Genomic DNA, 19,962 nt, shown 5'->3' with positions numbered 1-19,962 from the left:
CCGCAATCCTCCGGCACCTCTCCCGTCTCCATCGACGACACAAAGATCATCGCCAGAGGCTCTGCAATCTCTTCCCTCATTTCCCACAGTAACCTGGGGTACATCCCATCCGGACCTGGCGACTTATCTATCTTGATGCCATTCAAAGATTCCAGCGCAACCTCTTTGTTAAAGTCCACAAACTCAATCTTTTCAGTCCACCGCAAGCCCACAGTACATCCACCCATGTCCTTCTCCTCTGTGAAAACCGAGGCAAAATACTCATTAAGCACCTCTGCCATTTCTACTGGTTCCGTACTGATTTTCCCGCCTTCACCTTTTATAGGCCCTATTCCTTCACGTCTCATCCTTTTACTCTTCACATATTTATAGAACGCCTTAGGGGTTTCCTTAATCCTACCTGCCAAGGCCTTCTCGTGACCCCTTCTGGCTCTCCTAATTTCCTTCTTTAGTCCCTTCCTACAAGCCGTATACTCATCTCGATCCCTATCTTCGCCAAGCTCTCTGAACCTTTTGTACGCTTTCCTTTTCTTCTCGACTAGGTCCCGCACAGCTTTCGTGCACCACGGTTCCTTTAACCTACCAACTCCTCCCTGTCTGCTCGGAACATTGTCCTGTAGAACCCTAGACAGACATTCCTTGAAAAACTGCCACCTCTCTTCAGTAGATTTCCGGGAGAATACCTCCTTCCAATTTACTCCTCTAATTTGCTGCCTTATGTCTTCATATTTCCCCTTACTCCATATAAACGCTTTCCTAGCTTGCCTGATCCTCTCTTTTTCCAATGCAAGCATAAAGGAGATAGTTATGATCGCTATCCCCAAGATGCTCTCCCACTGAGAGATCTGACACCTGTCCAGGCTCATTGGTCAGTATCAGATCAAGTACAGCCTCTCCTCTTGTAGGCTTGTCCATATGCTGTGTCATGAAACCCTCCTGAACACACCTAACGAACTCCTCCCCATCCAATCCCCTTACCCTAGGGATATTCCAATCTGTGTTTGGGAAATTAAAGTCTCCCACCACAACAACTCTGCTATTATTGCAACTCTCCAGGATCTGTTTCCCTATCTGCTCCTCCACCTCCCTGTCACTATTGGGCGGCCTATAGAAAACTCCCAGCAAAGTGATCGACCCCTTCCCACTCCGAACTTCCACCCACAGAGACTCTGTAGACAATCCCTCCACAGCATACACCTTCTCTACAGCTGTGACACTATCCCTGATCAGCAGTGCCACTCCACCCCCTCACTTGCCTCCCTCCCTGTCCTTCTTGAAACATCTGAATCCCGGCACCTGTAGTATCCAGTCCTGTCCCTGAGACATCCAAGTCTCCATAATGGCCACCACATCACACTTCCTGGCATCGATCCACGCTCTGAGCACATCCCCTTTATTCACTATACTCCTGGCATTAAAGTAAACACATCTCAATCCTTTGGTCTTAGCTCTCCCCTTCTCTATCCCCCGTCCATCTTCCCTCTTGCACCATCTATAACCCTTCACTGTTTGCGAGCTAACTTCCTCGCTCCCAGTCACCTCGTCTCGATCCCCTCGAGTTATAGGCAAGTAGTTACACCGGGGCCTCGGGGAAGACACGTGGGTCACAGTTAGGAGGAGTAAAGGTCATAAGGGTAACGTACCAGAGAGTATTCCAGTGGCTGTCTCTCATAATAGGAAGGGCTCGGCGACAGGTGTGAGAGGGGAGGGAGTGAGCAATTAGTGGTGGGGTCACCTGTGGTTGTCCCCCTCCAAAACAAGTATATTGTTTTGGATAGTGTGGAGGAGGATGACTCTCCAGGGGTAAGCCACATTGACCAGGTCACTGGCACAGAGTCAGGCTCTGTGGCCCGGAAAGGAAAGAGAGGGGTTAGGAGAGCAATAGTGGTGGGGGATGCGTCGGTTAGAGGCATGGACAGGCGATTCTGTGGGTGCGAACGGGACTCCAGGATGGTAGTCTGCCTACCTGGTGCTGGGGTATTGGATGTCTCCGAGCGGATAGGAGGCATATTAAAAGGGGAGGATAAAGAAACGGATGTCATTGTACACATTGGTGCAAATGACGTAGATAGGAAGAGCAGGGGGATCCTACGAGAGCAATTCAGGGAGTTGGGAAGTATGCTAAAAAGTAGTGCCTCCAGGGTGGCAATCTCTGGGCTGCTCCCAATGCCTAGGGCCAGTGAGGCTAGGAATAGGGAGATAGTACAATTGGCTAAAGGACTGGTCCAGGAGGGAGGGCTTCATATTCCTGGATCACTGGGAAGTTTTCAAGAGAGGAGGACACCTGTACAAGAAGGACGGGTCACAACTAAATTGGAAGGGCACGAATATCCTGGCTGGGAGTTTTACTAGTGCAGTTTGGGTGAGTTTAAACTAATATGGCGGGGGGTGGGGATCAAAAAGTTATGTCTACAAGTGTAGAGGCTGGGGACGAGCTTGGGGCCAGGACAAGGCTGGCAAAGAAGAGCACTCTGGGGGAGGATGACCTCACTGGGCCTGGAGGTCTGGAGTGCATCTACTTCAATGCAAGGAGCGTAGCAGGTAAGACAGACGAACTTAGGGCCTTAATGCTCACGAGGAATTTGGATGTGGTTGTGATGACAGAGACTTGGTTGAAAGAGGGACAGGACTGGCAACTGAATATTCCGGGGTACAAGTGTTTTAGGCGAGACAGAGGAGGGGCCAAAAGAGGTGGGGGAGTAGCAGTATTAGTTAGAGAGCATATTACAGCGGTGCAGAGGGAGGACAATTCAGAGGAGTCATGTAACGAGTCACTGTGGGTGGAGCTCGGAAACAGGAAGGGCGCAGTCACTATGTTGGGGATATACTACAGGCCCCCCAACAGCCCAAGGGAAGTGGAAGAACGATATGTCAGGAGATAATGGATAGGTGCAGGAAAAATAGGGTTGTTGTAGTGGGAGACTTCAATTTCCCTGGTATAGACTGGAAATCGCATAGGGCTGGGAGTCTGAATGGGGAGGAATTTGTAAAATGCTTACAGGAAGGTTCTTTGGAGCAATATGTAGATAGCCCGACTAGAGAGGGGGCTATACTGGACCTAGTACTGGGGAATGAGCCCGGTCAGGTCTTCAAAGTTTCGGTAGGGGAACATGTGGCAAATAGTGACCACAATTCTGTTTGCTTTAGGATAGTGATGGAAAGGATGAGTGGTGTCCCAAGGGTAAGGTGTTGGTTTGGGGGAAGGCTAACTTTAGTGGGATTAGGCAGAAATTGGCAGCTGTTGATTGGGAAGGCTGTTTGAGGGTAAATCCACATCTGGCATGTGGGAGTCTTTTAAGGAACAGTTGTTAGGGCTGCAGGATAGGCATGTGCCTGTAAAAAGAACATAGAACATTACAGCGCAGTACAGGCCCTTCGGCCCTCGATGTTGCGCCGACCAGTGGAACCAATCTAAAGCCCCTCTAATCTACACTATCATCCATATGTTTATCCAATAACCATTTGAATGCTCTTAATGTTGACGAGTCCACTACTGCTGCAGGCAGGGCATTCCACGTCCTTACTACTCTGAGTAAAGAACCTACCTCTAACATCTGTCCTATATCTCTCACCCCTCAATCTAAAGCTATGTCCCCTCGTGCTAGCCATCACCATCCGAGGAAAAAGGCTCTCACTATCCACCCTATCTAATCCTCTGATCATCTTGTATGCCTCTATTAAGTCACCTCTTAACCTCTCTAACGAAAACAACCTCAAGCCCCTCAGCCTTTCCTCATACAATTTTCCCACCATACCAGGCAACATCCTGGTAAATCTCCTCTGCACCCTTTCCAACACTTCCACATCTTTCCTATAATGCGGCGACCAGAACTGTACGCAATACTCCAAATGCGGCCGCACCAGAGTTTTGTACAGTTGCAACATGACCTCCTGGCTCCTAAACTCAATCCCCCTCCCAATAAAAGCTAACTCACCATACGCCTTCTTAACCCTATCAACCTGGGTGCCAACTTTCAGGGATATGTGCACATGGACACCCAGATCCCTCTGTTCATCCACACTACCAAGTATCTTACCATTAGCCCAGTACTCTGTATTCCTGTTACTCCTTCCAAAGTGAATCACCTCACACTTCTCTGCATTAAACTCCATTTGCCACCTCTCAGCCCAGCTCTGCAGCTTATCTATGTCCCTCTGTAACCTGCCACTTCCCTCCGCACTGTCTACAACTCCACCGACTTTAGTGTCATCCGCAAATTTACTAATCCATCCTTCCACGCCCTCATCCAGGTCATTAATAAAAATGACAAACAGCAGTGGCCCCAAAACAGATCCTTGCGGTAACCACTAGTAGTAACTCCAGGATGAATATTTCCCATCAACCACCACCCTCTTTTCTTACAGCTAGCCAATTCCTGATCCAAACCACTAAATCACCCTCAATCCCATGTGTCTGTATTTTCTGCAAAAGCTTACCATGGAGAACCTTATCAAACGCTTTGCTGAAATCCATATACACCACATCAACCGCTTTACCCTCATCCACCTCTTTGGTCACCTTCTCAAAGAACTCAATAAGGTTTGTGAGGCACGACCTACCCTTCACAAAACCATGCTGACTATCCCGAATCAAATTATTCCTTTCTAGGTGATTATAAATCCTATCTCTTATAATCCTTTCCAATACTTTGCTCACAACAGAAGTAAGGCTCACCGGTCTATAATTACCAGGGTTGTCCCTACTCCCCTTCTTGAACAAGGGGACAACATTTGCTATCCTCCAGTCTTCTGGCACTGTTCCTGTAGACAATGACGACACAAAGATCAAAGCCAAAGGCTCTGCAATCTCCTCTCTAGCCTCCCAGAGCATCCTAGGATAAATCCCATCTGGCCCAGGGGACTGATCTATTTTTACCCTTTCCAGAATTGCTAACACCTCCTCCTTATGAACATCAATCCCATCCAGTCCAACAGCCTGCATCTCAGTATTCCCCTCAACAACACTGTCCCTCTCCAGTGTGAATACCGACGAAAAATATTCATTTAGTGCCTCTCCTATCTCTTCAGACTCCACGCACAACTTCCCACTCCTGTCCTTGACTGGCCCTAATCTTACCCTAGTCATTCTTTTACTCCTGACATGCCTATAGAAAGCTTTAGGGTTTCCTTGATCCTACCTGCCAAAGACTTCTCATGTCCCCTCCTGGCTCTTCTTAACTCTTTCTTTAGGTCCTTCCTGGCTAACTTGTAACCGTCAAGTGCTCTAACTGAGCCTTCACGTCTCATCTTAACATAAGTCTCCTTCACAAGAGATTCAACCTCCTTAGTAAACCACGGTTCCCTCACACGTCTGCTTCCTCCCTGCCTGACAGGTACATATTTATCAAGGATGCGTAGTAGCTGTTCCTTGAACAAGTTCCACATTACAATTGTGCCCATCCCCTGCAGTTTCCTTCTGGAGGAAGGGTAGGATTAGAGAACCGTGGATAACCAGGGAAATTGAGGGATTGGTCAAAAAGAAAAGAGAGGCGTATGTTAGGTCCAGGCAGCTAAAAACGGAGGGAGCTCTGGAGGAATACAAAGAAAGTAGGAAAGAACTCAAATGAGGAATTAGAAGGGCAAAAAGGGGTCACGAAATGTCCTTGGCAGACAGGATTAAGGAGAATCCCAAGGCAATTTATTCATACGTTAGGAACAAAAGGGTTGTCAGGGAAAAAATCGGACCTCTCAGGGACAAAAGTGGGGAATTGTGCTTAGAGCCCAAAGAAGTAGGGGAGATCCTAAATGAATACTTTGTGTCGGTATTCACAAAGGAGAGAGATGTGTTGACTGGGAGTATCTCGGAGGGGAGTGTTGACCCGTTAGCGAAAATCTCCATTACAAGGGAGGAAGTGTTAGGTTTTTTCGGGAATATAAAGACTGACAAATCCCCAGGGCCTGATGGAATCTATCCAAGGCTGCTCAGGGAGACGAGAGATTAAATCGCTGGGCCTCTGACGCAAATCTTTCTCTCGTCACTGGACACAGGTGAGGTCCCAGAGGATTGGAGGATAGCTAATGTGGTCCCGTTATTTAAGAAGGGTAGGAAGGATAACCCGGGAAATTATAGGCTGGTGAGCTTGACGTCCGTGGTAGGGAAGTAGTTGGAGAGGATTCTTAGAGATAGGATGTATGCGCATTTAGAAAGGAATAAACTCATTAACGATAGGCAGCATGGTTTTGTGAGAGGGAGGTCATGCCTCACTAACCTGGTGGTTTTTTGAAGAAGTGACTAGAATGGTTGACGAGGGAAGGGCCGTGGATGTCGTCTATATGGACTTTAGTAAAGCGTTTGACAAAAGTCCCTCATGGTAGGTTGGTGCAAAAGGTTAGATCTCATGGGATAAAGGGGGAGGTGGCTAGATGGGTGGAAAACTGGCTTGGTCACAGAAGTCATGATGTGGAGATGCCGGCGTTGGACTGGGGTAAGCACAGTAAGAAGTGTCACAACACCAGGTTAAAGTCCAACAGGTTTATTTGGTAGCAAATGTATTTGCTACCAAATAAACCTGTTGGACTTTAACCTGGTGTTGTGACACTTCTTACGTTGGTCACAGAAGACAGAGGGTGGTAGTGGAAGGGTCTTTTTCCAGCTGGATGCCTGTGACTAGTGTTGTTCCGCAGGGCTCTCTATTGGGACCTCTGCTGTTTGTGATTTATATAAACGCTCTGGAAGAAGGTGTAACTGGGATGATCAGTAAGTTTACGGACGACACCAAAATGGCTGGACTTGCAGATAGTGAGAAACATTGTCAGAGGCTACAGAAGGATATAGATAGGCTGGAAATTTTGGAAAAGAAATGGCAGATGGAGTTCAATCCAGATAAATGCGAAGTGATGCATTTTGGTAGAACTAATGTAGTGGGGAGCTATACGATAAATGGCGGAACCATAAAGGGTGTAGATACGCAGAGGGACCTGGGTGTGCAAGTCCACAGATCCTTGAAGGTGACGTCACAGGTGGCGAAGGTAGTGAATAAGGCATATGGCATGCTTGCCTTTATAGGACGGGGCATAGAGTATAAAAGTTGGGGTCTGATGTTGCAGTTGTATAGAACGTTGGTTCGGCCGCATTTGGAATACTGCGCCCAGTTCTGGTCGCCACACTACCAGAAGGACGTGGAGGCTTACCAGGATGTTGCCTGGTTTGGAAGGGCTTAGTTATAAGGAGAGATTCGGTAAACTGGGGTTGTTCTCACTGGAAAGACGGAGGATGAGGGGTGACCTAATAGAGATGTATAAAATTATGAAAGGCATAGATAGGGTGAACGGTGGGAAGCTTTTTCCCAGGTCGCTGGTGACGTTCACGAGGGGTCATAGGTTCAAGGTGAGGGGGGAAGGTTTAACACGGATATCAGAAGGATGTATTTTACACAGAGGATGGTGGGGGCCTGGAATGCGCTGCCGGGCAAGGTGGTGGAGGCGGACACACTGGGAACGTTTAAGACTTATCTAGATAGCCATATGAACGGAGTGGGAATGGAGGGATACAAAAGAATGGTCTAGTTTGGAACAGGGAGCGGCGCGGGCTTGGAGGGCCGAAGGGCCTGTTCCTGTGCTGTATTGTTCTTTGTTCTTAAATTGGCACGGTGCCAGGACTGGAAGATATGCATCTAAGGATATTGAAGGAAGTGAGAATGGAAATTGCAGGGGTGTTGGCCATAATCTTTCAGTCCTCTCTAGACTCTGGGAGGTGCCAGAGCACTGGAGAGTTGCAAATATTATGTACTTGTTCATAAAAGGGGTAGCCCCAGCAATTACAGGCCAGTCAGTTTAACATCAATAGTGGCTAAGTTCTAGAAACTTTTATTTGGGATGGAATTAATAGTCACATAGAACATTGTGGGTTGATTAGGATGAACCAACATGGATTTCTAAAAGGGAAATTGTGTTTAATTAACTTGCTGGAGTTGAGGAGGTATCAGGTCCAAGGTAATAGGGTAATGCTGTTGATTTGGTGCACTTAGACTTTCAGAAGGCATTTGATATAAAGCCACACAATAGACTTGTGAGAAAAGTTATAGCTCATGGAATAAAAAGGACAGTAGCAATGGGGATCCAAAGTTGGCTGAATAATAGGAAGCAGAGTAGTGACCAATGGATATTTTTTGGATTGGAGGAAGGGTTTGCAGTGGTGTTCTATGGCGGTATGTATTAGGGCCCTTGCTTTTCCTGATATACATTAACGATCTTGATCTCGGTGTGCAGGGGACAGTTTCAAAGGTTGTAGATGACACGAAACTTGGAAGTATTGTAAACTATGAAGAGGAGAATGCTGAACTTCAAAAGGACGTAGAGAAATTGGTGGAGTTGGCAGATAGGTGAGCAGATGGCTGGCAGGTGAAGTTCAATGTAGAAAAGTGAGAGATGATGCATTTTGGTAGGAAAAACATGGAGAGACAACATAAAATAAAGGGTAAAATTCTAAAAGGGGTGCATAAGGAGAGGGATCTGGGTGTATATGTGCATAGAATACTGAAGGTGGCAGCACAGGTGGAGAGAGCAGTTAATAAAGCATATAGGATTCGGGGTTTTATTAATAGAGGCATAGAGTACAGGGGCAAGGAGGTTATGCTGAAATTGCGCAAAATGCTAGTTAGACCTCAGCTGGAATATTGTGTACAGTTCTGGGTGCCACACTGCAAGAAGGATGTGAACTCATTGGAGAGTGCCGAAGAACATAAGAACATAAGAAATAGGAGCAGGAGTAGGCCACCTAGCCCCTCGAGCCTGCCCCGCCATTCAATAAGATCATGGCTGATCTGACGTGGATCAGTACCACTTACCCGCCTGATCCCCATAACCCTTAATTCCCTTACCGATCAGGAATCCATCCATCCGCGCTTTAAACATATTCAGCGAGGTAGCCTCCACCACCTCAGTGGGCAGAGAATTCCAGAGATTCACCACCCTCTGGGAGAAGAAGTTCCTCCTCAACTCTGTCTTAAACCGACCCCCCTTTATTTTGAGGCTGTGTCCTCTAGTTTTATCTTCCTTACTAAGTGGAAAGAATCTCTCCGCCTCCACCCTATCCAGCCCCCGCATTATCTTATAAGTCTCCATAAGATCCCCCCTCATCCTTCTAAACTCCAACGAGTACAAACCCAATCTCCTCAGCCTCTCCTCATAATCCAAACCCCTCCTCTCCGCTATCAACCTGGTGAACCTTCTCTGCACTCCCTCCAATGCCAATATATCCTTCCTCATATAAGGGGACCAATACTGCACACAGTATTCCAGCTGCGGCCTCACCAATGCCCTGTACAGGTGCATCAAGACATCCCTGCTTTTATATTCTATCCCCTTCGCAATATAGGCCAACATCCCATTTGCCTTCTTGATCACCTGTTGTACCTGCAGACTGGGCTTTTGCGTCTCATGCACAAGGACCCCCAGGTCCCTTTGCACGGTAGCATGTTTTAATTTGTTTCCATTGAGATAGTAATCCCATTTGTTATTATTTCCTCCAAAGTGTATAACCTCGCATTTCTCAACGTTATACTCCATTTGCCATATCCTCGCCCACTCACTCAGCCTGTCCAAATCTCTCTGCAGATCTTCTCCGTCCTCCACACGATTCACTTTTCCACTTATCTTTGTGTCGTCTGCAAACTTCGTTACCCTACACTCCGTCCCCTCCTCCAGATCATCTATATAAATGGTAAACAGTTGCGGCCCGAGTACCGATCCCTGCGGCACGCCACTAGTTACCTTCCTCCAACCGGAAAAACACCCATTTATTCCGACTCTTTGCTTCCTGTCGGATAGCCAGTCCCCAATCCACTTTAACACACTACCCCCAACTCCGTGTGCCCTAATCCTCTTCAGCAGCCTTTTATGGGGCACCTTATCAAACGCCTTTTGGAAATCCAAAAACACCGCATCCACCGGTTCTCCTCCATCAACCGCCCTAGTCACAGATTTACAAGAATGGTCCAGGGCTGGGAAAATTCAGTTATGAGAATAGATTGGAGAGGTTGGAGCTGTTCTCCTTGGAGAGATGGCGATGAAGAGGACATTTCATAGAGATGGTTAAAATCATGAGGCTGGACAGAGTCGATAGGGAGAAACTGTTGCACCTTGTAAAAGGGACAAGAACGAGAGAGCACAGATTTAAGGTGATTTGCAAAAGAAGCAAATATTATGTGGGGAAAAAAGTTTCTTCACACAGTGATTCAGGTCCGGATGCACTGCTTGGAAGTGTAGTTGGAGGCACGTTCATAGACAGAAACATAGAAAGAAGAAGCAGGAGTAGGCCATTCGGTCCTTCGAGCCTGCTGTGCTATTCATTATGATCATGGTTGATCATCAAATTCAATACTCTGATTCCCCTTCCCCTCCTCGATCCCTTTAGCCCCAGGAGCTATATCTAATTCCTTCTGGAAATCACACAATGTTTTGGCCTCAGCTACTTTCTGTGGTAGTGAATTCCACACATTCACCACTCTCTGGGTGAAGAAATTTCTCCTCCGCTCAGTCCTTTAAGTCTTACTCCTTATCCTCAAACTAGAACCCCTAGTTCAGGATACCCCAACCATCAGGGACATCCTTTCTGAATCTACCTTGTCTAATCCTGTTAGAATTTTATAAGTTTCTGTGAGATTCAGTTGAGGATTTCAAGAACATTAGATGAATACTTGATTAGAAATGGCAGCATGGTGGCACAGTGGTTAGCCCTGCTGCCTCACAGCGCCAAGGACCCGGCTGCAGGTGACTGTCTGTGTGTGTTTCCTCCAAATGCTCCAGTTTCCTCCCACACTCCAAAGATGTGAAAGTTAGCCATGCTAAATTTCCCCTGAGTCAGGGTAAATATGTCGGACTACGGGGATAGGGTCTGGGTGGGATTGTTGTCGGTGCAGGCCCAATGGACCGAATGGCGGCCTTCTGCACTGTCGGGATTCTATGATATGTAGGGGTACGGGGAAAAGGCAGGGAATAAAATCAGACAGTGCCGAAGAGACCCTTTGAGCCTGCACTGACATGCAAGAAACACCTGAACTCCCACCTAATCCCATTTACCAGCACTTGGCTCATAGCCCTAAATGTTATGACATGCCAGATGTTCATCCAGGTACTTCTTAAAGGATATGAGGCAACCCACCTCTACCACCCTCCCAGGTAGCATCACCACCTTCTGGGTACAAAAGGTTTTCCCTTATTCCCCCCCTAAACCACCTGCCCCTCATCTTGAACCCTCGCGACTGATCCTTCAACCAAGTGGAACAGCTGCTCCTTATCCTCTCTGCCAATGCTCCTCATAATCCTGTACACCTTGATCAGGTCACCCCTCAGCCTTCTCTGCTCCAACAAAAACAACCCAACCTATCCAACTTCTCTTCATAACTTAAATGTTCCATCCCAGGCAGAATCCTGGTGAATTTCATCTGCACCCCCTCCAGTGCAATCACATCCTTCCTACAACGTGGCAACCAGAACCACACACAGTACTCCAGCTGTAGCCTTACCAGCTCCATCATGACTTCCCTGCTTTTGTAATCTATACCTCGATTGATAAAGGCAAGTGTGCCATATGAGTTTTTCCCTACCTTACTAACTTGCCCTTCTGCCTTCAGAGATCTATGAACAAACACGCCAAAGTCCCTTTGTTCCACAGAGCTTCCTAGTGTCCTACCATTCATTGAGTACTTTCTAGTCAAATTGATCCTTCCAAAGTGTATCACCTCACACTTTTCAGGGTTAAATTCCATCTGCCACTTATTTGCCCATTTGACCATCCCATCTATATCTTCTTGTCTTCCTAAGCATTCCACCTGGGCAATCTTTGCATCATCAGCAAATTTACTAATCCTAACCCCCACATAGTCATCTATGTCGTTTATATAAATGATGAATAATAGGGGACCTAGCACAGATCCTTGTGGTATGCCTCTGGCTGGCTTCCAGTCACTAAGGCAGCCTCTGTCATCACCCTCTGTCTCCTACAACTGAGCCAATTTTGAATCCACTTTATCAAATTGCCATGTGTCCCATGTGTTTTTGTCTTCTTTATAAGTCTGCTTTGTGGGATCTTGTCCAAGGATTTGCTGAAATCCATATAAAAAACATCAACTGCACTACCCTCATCTACACACCTGGTTATCATTTCAAAAAAAGATTCAATCAAATTTGTTAGGCATGACCTCCCTCTGACGAAGCCATGCTGACTATCCCTGATCAAACCTTGCATCTCCCAGTGGAGATGGATGTTCTCCTTCAGAATTTTCTCCAGTAGTTTTCTTACCACTGATATGAGACTCATTGGTCTATAGCTCCTGGCTTACCTCTACAATCCTCCTTAAATAGCGGAACCACATTAGCTGTTCTCCAGTCCTCAGACACCTCCCCCGAAGCCAGAGAAGAATTAAAAATCTGTGTCAGAGCCCCTGCAATCTCCTCCCTTGCCTCCCACAATAGCCAAGGACATAATTCATCCGGACGTGGAGATTTGCCCACTTGTAAACCTGCTAACACCTCTAATACCTTGTCTTTCCCCATGTCAATTTGCTCAAAAACTCTGTCTCTCCCCCTGAATTTCACACCTTCATCCTCATTCTCTTGGGTGAAGACTGATGTGAAGTATTCATTCAGCACTCTACCAATGTCCCCTAGCTCCACCCATAGATTGCCCCCTTGGTCCCTAATGGACCCTACCCTTTCCCTGGTTATCCTCTTTCCATAAGACCATACTTGTAGAATATCTTGGGGTTTTCCTCTTACTAGCCAGAGCTTTCTCACATCCCCTCTTTGCTTTCTTAATTGCTTTCTTAAGTTCCACTTTGCACTTTCTGTACTTCGTTAATGCCTTTGCTGATTTGCTCCCCTTGTAGCTGCTAAAAGCCTTTCTTTTTCTTCTCATTGTATCCTGGCTATCTCTGGTCACAGTAAGAGTTTTAACAACACCAGGTTAAAGTCCAACAGGTTTATTTGGTAGCAAATACCATTAGCTTTCGGAGCACTGCTCCTTCGTCAGATGGAGTGGAAATGTGCTCTCAAACAGGGCACAGAGACACAAAATCAAGTTACAGAATACTGATTAGAATGCGAATCCCTACAGCCAGCCAGGTCTTAAAGATCCAGACCATGTGGGTAAAGGGAGCATTAAGAACAGGTTAAAGAGATGTGTATTGTCTCCAGACAGGACAGCCCGCAAGTCCAGGAGGCAAGCTGTGGAGGTTACTGATAATGTGACATAAATCCAACATCCCGGTTTAGGCCGTCCTCGTGTGCGGAACTTGGCTATCAGTTTCTGCTCAACGACTCTGCGCTGTCGTGTGTCGTGAAGGCCGCCTTGGAGAACGCTTACCTGAAGATATCTCTGGTCATCCATGATTCTCTGAGCTTGTTACTACTTCCCATCACCCTCGAGGAGACGTGCTGGGCTGGTACCTTCTCCATTTCCTTTTTGAACTTCCCCACTGCTCTTCTGTTTATTTCCCCTCTAGTAGCTGTTCCCAGTCTACTTTGGCCAGATCCTGCCTTATTTTGCTAATCTCCAATCTCCCCCAATCCAAAATTTTATTTTTTTTGCAACTTGTCTATTTCCTTGTCCATAAAAAAATTCAATTCTACCGTTTTGTGATCGCTATCATTAAAACGCTCCCCACCACCATCTCAACCGCCTGTCTGGCTTCATTCCCCAGAATTAGGTCCAGTATAGCTCCATCCCTCGTTGGACCCTCTACATATTGGCCTAAAAAGTTCTCCTGTACACATGTCAAGAAATCTACTCCAATCACTCTTAACATTGTCTATCCCAGTTAATGTTTTAAAAGTTGAAATCATCTTCTATAATTACCCCATCATTATTTTTACACACTTTTGCAAATTGTAGGCATATTTGTCCCTCAATTTCCCACTATGTTGGGGGAGGTCTATAATAAATACCTAGCAGTGTGGCTGCCCCTTTTTTATTCCTAAGCTGTACTCTCAAAGCTTCATTCGATGCCCCCTCCAAGATAACAAGGGCAATTCTCCCAAAAATATTGTAAGTGTCAAATTCATGTAAAAACTGGAGAGAATTCCGCTGTTTTTTAAGCAGGAGTTTCAAAATGAATCTCCCACCCTCTGTGCACTACAGAGTGCACGTGTGTGAATCACGCTGAAATTCAGGAGTGGGGCCTATTCCCGCAGGAGAGGCCGGCAGCATAGCATTGAGCGGGCCACTGCACATGCATCGATCTGTCTGTGTGGTGATTGGCACATGCACTGTGGCCCCGCACTGCCGATCTCCCGATTGCTGGCCAGCTTAACCGCTGGCCGTGCGACCCCCACCCCACCACCCGATCATTGACCCCCGGACATGTCCAGGGCAGCCTCAAGCCCACCCCCACCTCAGGCCCACCTCGATTACTTCCCCCCCTTGCCCCACGCAGCCCCCATCTCGCGTTTTCTCACAAGCAGCCTCGACCCGCAACCCGATGGCCAGCCCAGATAGCTGACCTCCCTCCCACTGTTACCGATTTCGAGTGCAGAGTGGCAGCGGGGACCCCCAACCCCACAGATCACACCCAGAGGCCGCACCTCATCAGGCCCTGCCCCCATGGCACTGCCTGATGCTGGGGTGGCCAGTGCCAAGGTGCCTCCTGGGCATTGGCACTTTGCCCCTTGAGCACTGCCAGGGGCCCAGGCCAGCTACCAAGGTGGCAATGCCTGGGGGCACCCCTCTGGGGCCTCAATGGCCCCTCCCTTCTCTCTCGCAGGGTTGGGCCACCAGCAAGTGGGGAGCTATAGTAATCCTCATTGGAGTGAAACAGTACTGTCGGGAGGGGAGAGGCTAGCGAGCCTTGAGATTTCAGTCCCGGGCCTACAAATGGTCTCTTCTCCCTGGAGAGACGAAGGATGAGAGGTGACCTGATAGAGGTTTACAAGATGTTGAGAGGTCTGGATAGGGTAGACTCTCAGAGGCTATTTCCAAGGGCTGAAATGGTTGCTACGAGAGGACACAGGTTTAAGGTGCTGGGGGGTAGGTACAGAGGAGATGTCAGGGGTAAGTTTTTCACTCAGAGGGTGGTGGGTGAGTGGAATCGGCTGACGTCGGTGGTGGTGGAGGCAAACTCGTTGGGGTCTTTTAAGAGACTTCTGGATGAGTACATGGGATTTAATGGGATTGAGGGCTATAGATAGGCCTAGAGGTGGGGATGTGATCGGCGCAACTTGTGGGCCGAAGGGCCTGTTTGTGCTGTGGCTTTCTATGTTCTATGTTCTATGATATGTTTTGTTTTGAATTTGATTTGATTTGTTATTGTCACATATATTGGTATACAGTGAAAAGTATTTTTTCTTGCGTACTATATAGACAAAGCATACTGTTCATAGAGAAGGAAAGGAGAGAGTGCAGAATGTAGTGTTACAGTCATAACTGGGCTGTAGAGGTAGGTCCATTCATAAGTCTGATGGCAGCAGGGAAGAAGCTGTTCTTGAGTCAGTTGGCACGTGTCTTCAGACTTTTGTATCTTTTTCCCGACGGAAGAAGGTGGAAGAGAAAATATCTGGGACGGGTGGGGTCTTTGAATATGCTGGCTGCTTTTCTGAGACAGCGGGAAATGTAAACAGAGTCAATGGGTGGGACGCTGGTTTGAGTGATGGACAGGGCTTCGTTTCTTGCGGTCTTGGGCAGAGCAGGAGCCAAGCTGCGATACAACCAGAAATAATGTTTTCTATGGTGCATCTGTAAAAGTTGGTGAGAGTCGTAGTGGACATACCAAATTTCCTTAGCCCTCTGAGAAAGCGGAGGCGTTGGTGGGCTTTCTTAACTAGAGTGTCGGCATGGGGGGCACCAGGACAGGTTAAACATATTAAAATGCTCATTTACATAATGTATTCAACTCTGCGCCGGTTCCTGGCATGGAGCTGACAGTGCCGGAAATCCGGCTGCCAGAAACACACGGAGGCTGTGACGTCCAGCGGGAAGCCAGAAACAGTGCAATGGGCTGGGAGAATCACCCCCAACATCGCTCCTTACTGCAGTAACTAACTCTTTAACTAATAATGTGTGCCTCCTCCTCTTTTACCTCCTCCTCTGTCTGACCTGACCTATATCCCAGAATGTTGAGTTGCTAATCCTGCTTTTTCCCTCATCCATGCCTTTGTGATGGCTACTAAATCACACTTCCACATGTCAATCATTGTCTTTAACTCATCCGTTTTACCTGCAATATACCTGGTATTAAAGTAGAGACCCTCCAGCCTTGCCTTACTCCCTTTGCACATCTTCTGACTTGATTGCTTTGCTGTATGATTCTGTGCCCTTATTCTGCTAACAAATTGTGCCCCCTTTCCTGCCACATCAGTTTAAACTCTTCCCATCAATACGAGCAAATGTCCCGCAAAGGATGTTAGTCCTGCTCTGGTTCATATTTAGGCCATCCCGCCTTCCCCAGAAATGATCCCAGTGATCCAAGAATCTAAAACCCTCCCTCCTGCACCAACTCCTAAGCCATGCTGCATTCATCTGCACTATTCTCCTATTTCTGTGCTCGCTAGCATGTAGTTCTGGCAATAATCCAAAGATTACAACCCGCAAAGTCCTGCTTTTTAGTCTACTGCCTACCTCCCTGAATTCTTGATGCAAGACCCCATCCATCTTTCTACCTATGTCATTAGTACCAAGATGTACCCTGCCTTATCACCCTGCCCCTTCAGGATGCCCTACAGCCATTCAGTGACATCCCAGACCCTAGCACTAGGAAGGCAACACACCATCCTGGAGTCACGTCGATGGCCACAATAGTGCTCATCTGTTCCCCTGACTATAGGATAAGCCGTATGCTACTATAGAAAGCAGATGCAGACACAAAAGGCTGAATGGCCACCTCCAGAGCTGTAACAATTCTGGATTAAAAACAAAGGTCGAATGGCTTGCTTCTGTGTTGTATCATTTTATGATTCTATAACAAGTCTAGAACTTGTTGAAGGAAGATGATGACAAGTCTCCTGCCTGCCCGAGGAATAGGATGAGAAATAGTGAGTCTAGTACCTGTCAATCTTCTTTTGCAATTCTGTTCTTTAAGGAGGCTTAATAATTTTATTGTAATCACATATAAATTGAGACTTTTTTTTTAGGTCTGTCTCCACGGGACCTGGTTCTCCATTTCAGACACAAGGTACAGTAGCCAACATAAACAATTTCTCCACTGATTTGGTTTGATTTCAGTTTGCAGCTGAGAATATAAAGTTTGTTTATTTATTAGTCACAAGTAAGGCTTACATTAACACTGCAATGAAATTCCCCTAGTCGCCACCCTCCGGCGCCTGTTCGGGTCAATGCACCTAACCAGCATATCTTTCAGATTGTGGCAGGAAACTGGAGCACCTGGAGGAAACCCACGCAGACACGGGGAGAATGTACAAACTCCACACTCACTGTGATCGAACCCAGGTCCCTGGCGCCGTGAGGCTGCAGTGCTAACCACTGTGCCACCATGCCACCCATTTTATTTTAATCTTGACAAAGAAAATGTGGTAATATCCAGTTAATTTAGATATTAATCATCAATGCGTTAATTATGCATTTCTGATATGTCCAAAATTGTATGTTCTTGCTTTGAAGCATTTTACTTTGCAGCATTCTACATGAACTGCACAGGCAAACCAAGCAGTGGTGTTCTGGGCAGCATGGTGGCACAGTGGTTAGCACTGCTGCCTCGCAGCACCAGGGACCTGGGTTCAATTCCCGGTTTGGGTCACTGTGCTGGGGCCTCAACTATTTACCATATACATAGACGATCTGGAGGGGGGGACCGAGTGTAGGGTAACAAAGTTTGCGGATGACACAAAGATGAGTGGGAAAGCAAATTGCGTGGAGGACACAGAGAGCCTGCAAAGAGATTTGGATAGGCTAAGTGAGTGGACAAGGATCTGGCAGATGGAGTATAACGTTGGTAAGTGTGAGGTTTGGAAGGAATAATAGTAAAATGGACTATTATTTAAACGGTGAAATATTACGACATGCCACTGTGCAGAGGCACCTGGGGGTCCTTGTGCATGAATCACAAAAACTCAGTTTGCAGGTGCAGCAGGTAATCAAGAAGGCAAATGGAATGTTGGCCTTTATCACGAGAGGGATGGAGTATAAAAGCAGGGAGGTCATGCTGCAACTACAGGGTACTGGTGAGGCCGCACCTAGAGCACTGTGTACAATTTTGGTCCTCTTATTTAAGAAAGGATATATTAGCTTTGGAGGGGGTACAGAGAAGGTTCACCAGGTTGATTCCGGAGATGAGGGGGTTAGCTTATGAGGAGAGATTGAGTAGACTGGGCCTGTACTTATTGGAGTTTAGAAGGTTGAAGGAAGATCTTATAGAGACATATAAGATAATGAAGGGGCTAGACAGGGTAGAAGCAACGAGGTTATTTCCACTTACAATGGAAAACAAGAACTAGGGGGCATAGCCTCAAAATACGGGGGAGTCAATTTAGAACAGAGTTGAGGAGGAACTTCTCCCAGAGGGTAGTGAATCTTTGGAATTCTCTGCCCAGTGAAGCTGTAGAGGCTACCTCATTAAATGTGTTTAAGTCACGGATAGATTTTTAACCATTAAGGGAATTAAGGGTTATGGGGAGCGGGCGGGTAAGTGGAACTGAACCCATTATCAGATCAGCCATGATCTTATTGAATGGCGTAGCAGGCTCGAGGGGCTAGATGGCCTACTCCTGCTCCTATTTCTTATGTTCTTATGTTCTGTCTGTGCAGAGTTTGCACATTCTCCCCATGTGTGCAAAGGTTTCTTCTGGGTGCTCTGGTTTCCTCCCACAGTCTGAAAGATGTGCAGGTTAGGTGCGTTGGCCATGCTAAGTTTTCCTTCAGTGTACCTGAACAGGTTCTGGAGTGTGGCAACTAGGGGATTTTCACAGGAACTGCATTGCAGTGTTAATGTAAGCCTACTTGTGACACTAATAAATAAACTTTTTTAAACTCTTGGGGAGAGGTTCCAACTCACGACTTTACTTTTAAGATGTTTTGACATAATGTCCGAAATGTTAGACATCTCCCAGTCTCTCAGTTTTTATGTACGCAATCTCTAATTCAGCCAAAAATTTGCATAGAATCATAGAAACCCTACAGTGCAGAAAGAGGCCATTTGCCCCATCGAGTCTGCACCGACCACAATCCCACCCAAGCCCTACCCCCATATCCACGCGCTAATCCCTCTAACCTACACATCTCAGGACACCAACGGGCAATTTTAGCATGGCCAATCAACCTCACCCGCACACCTTTGGACTGTGGGAGGAAACCGGAATCCCGGAGGAAACCCTCACAGACAAGGGGAGAATGTGCAAACTTCACACAGACAGTGACCCGAGGCCGGAATTGAACCTGGGTCCCTGGCGCTGAGGCAGCAGTGCTAACCACTGTGTCACCGTGTTGCCCAATGCCTACTTTTTGGTTACACGAGGAGTGCCATAACTTGCATGATGTTGAAGATGATGAGGCATGACCCACTATCAGTCCGTCTGTCAGGCAAAATATTCTGCATCAGCTGTCTGGCTGCTGGAAGCCAGAAATACATTTCTAAATTGCTATTTGATAAGAATTAGTCTGCTGAATAAAGTCTGGACAGTATTTGTAGCATTTATTTTTCCTAAACTTGTCATAAAGAAGAAGCAATCAATTTGCAAAAAAATGAATTTTACTTTTAACATATTTATTGTTCCAAAAGCATGGATCTTCTACCCATGTCCTGTTTCCTAGCTGGGTGAGGTTACCTAACCTTGGGTTGGCTCTTGCATACTCCATTTTAGCTAGTGTACTTCCTTTCCATTCCTGCACTGTTACCACTGGAGTTCCATAAGGATCTATCATCAGTTTCCTCCTGGTTCGCAGTTTTACCTCATTGTCATTTAAGTTGATGTCCTCTACTGTCTGCATGTTGTTAGACTGCTCATCCAACATCCAGTTCTAAATGAGTTTGAATTTTCTTCAATTGAATGTTAGGAACTTGGATGAAAGGACTAACTGTG

At 46.8% G+C, this 19,962-nt stretch overlaps 1 protein-coding gene across 1 annotated transcript in view; it reads left to right on the top strand.

The window, feature by feature from the left end:
* avl9 (AVL9 homolog (S. cerevisiase)) overlaps nucleotides 1-19,962 on the top strand; it is a 208,910-nt gene that overhangs the window by 73,129 nt on the left and 115,819 nt on the right. Inside the window, exon 7 of the mRNA XM_078216972.1 lies at nucleotides 17,062-17,102. Coding sequence (XP_078073098.1) covers nucleotides 17,062-17,102 — 41 coding nt within the window. The remainder of the gene's footprint in view (nucleotides 1-17,061; nucleotides 17,103-19,962) is intronic.

Source organism: Mustelus asterias, chromosome 7, assembly GCF_964213995.1.
Source record: "Mustelus asterias chromosome 7, sMusAst1.hap1.1, whole genome shotgun sequence".
NCBI lineage: Eukaryota > Metazoa > Chordata > Chondrichthyes > Carcharhiniformes > Triakidae > Mustelus > Mustelus asterias.
This window is presented reverse-complemented; position numbering and strand designations above follow the sequence as displayed.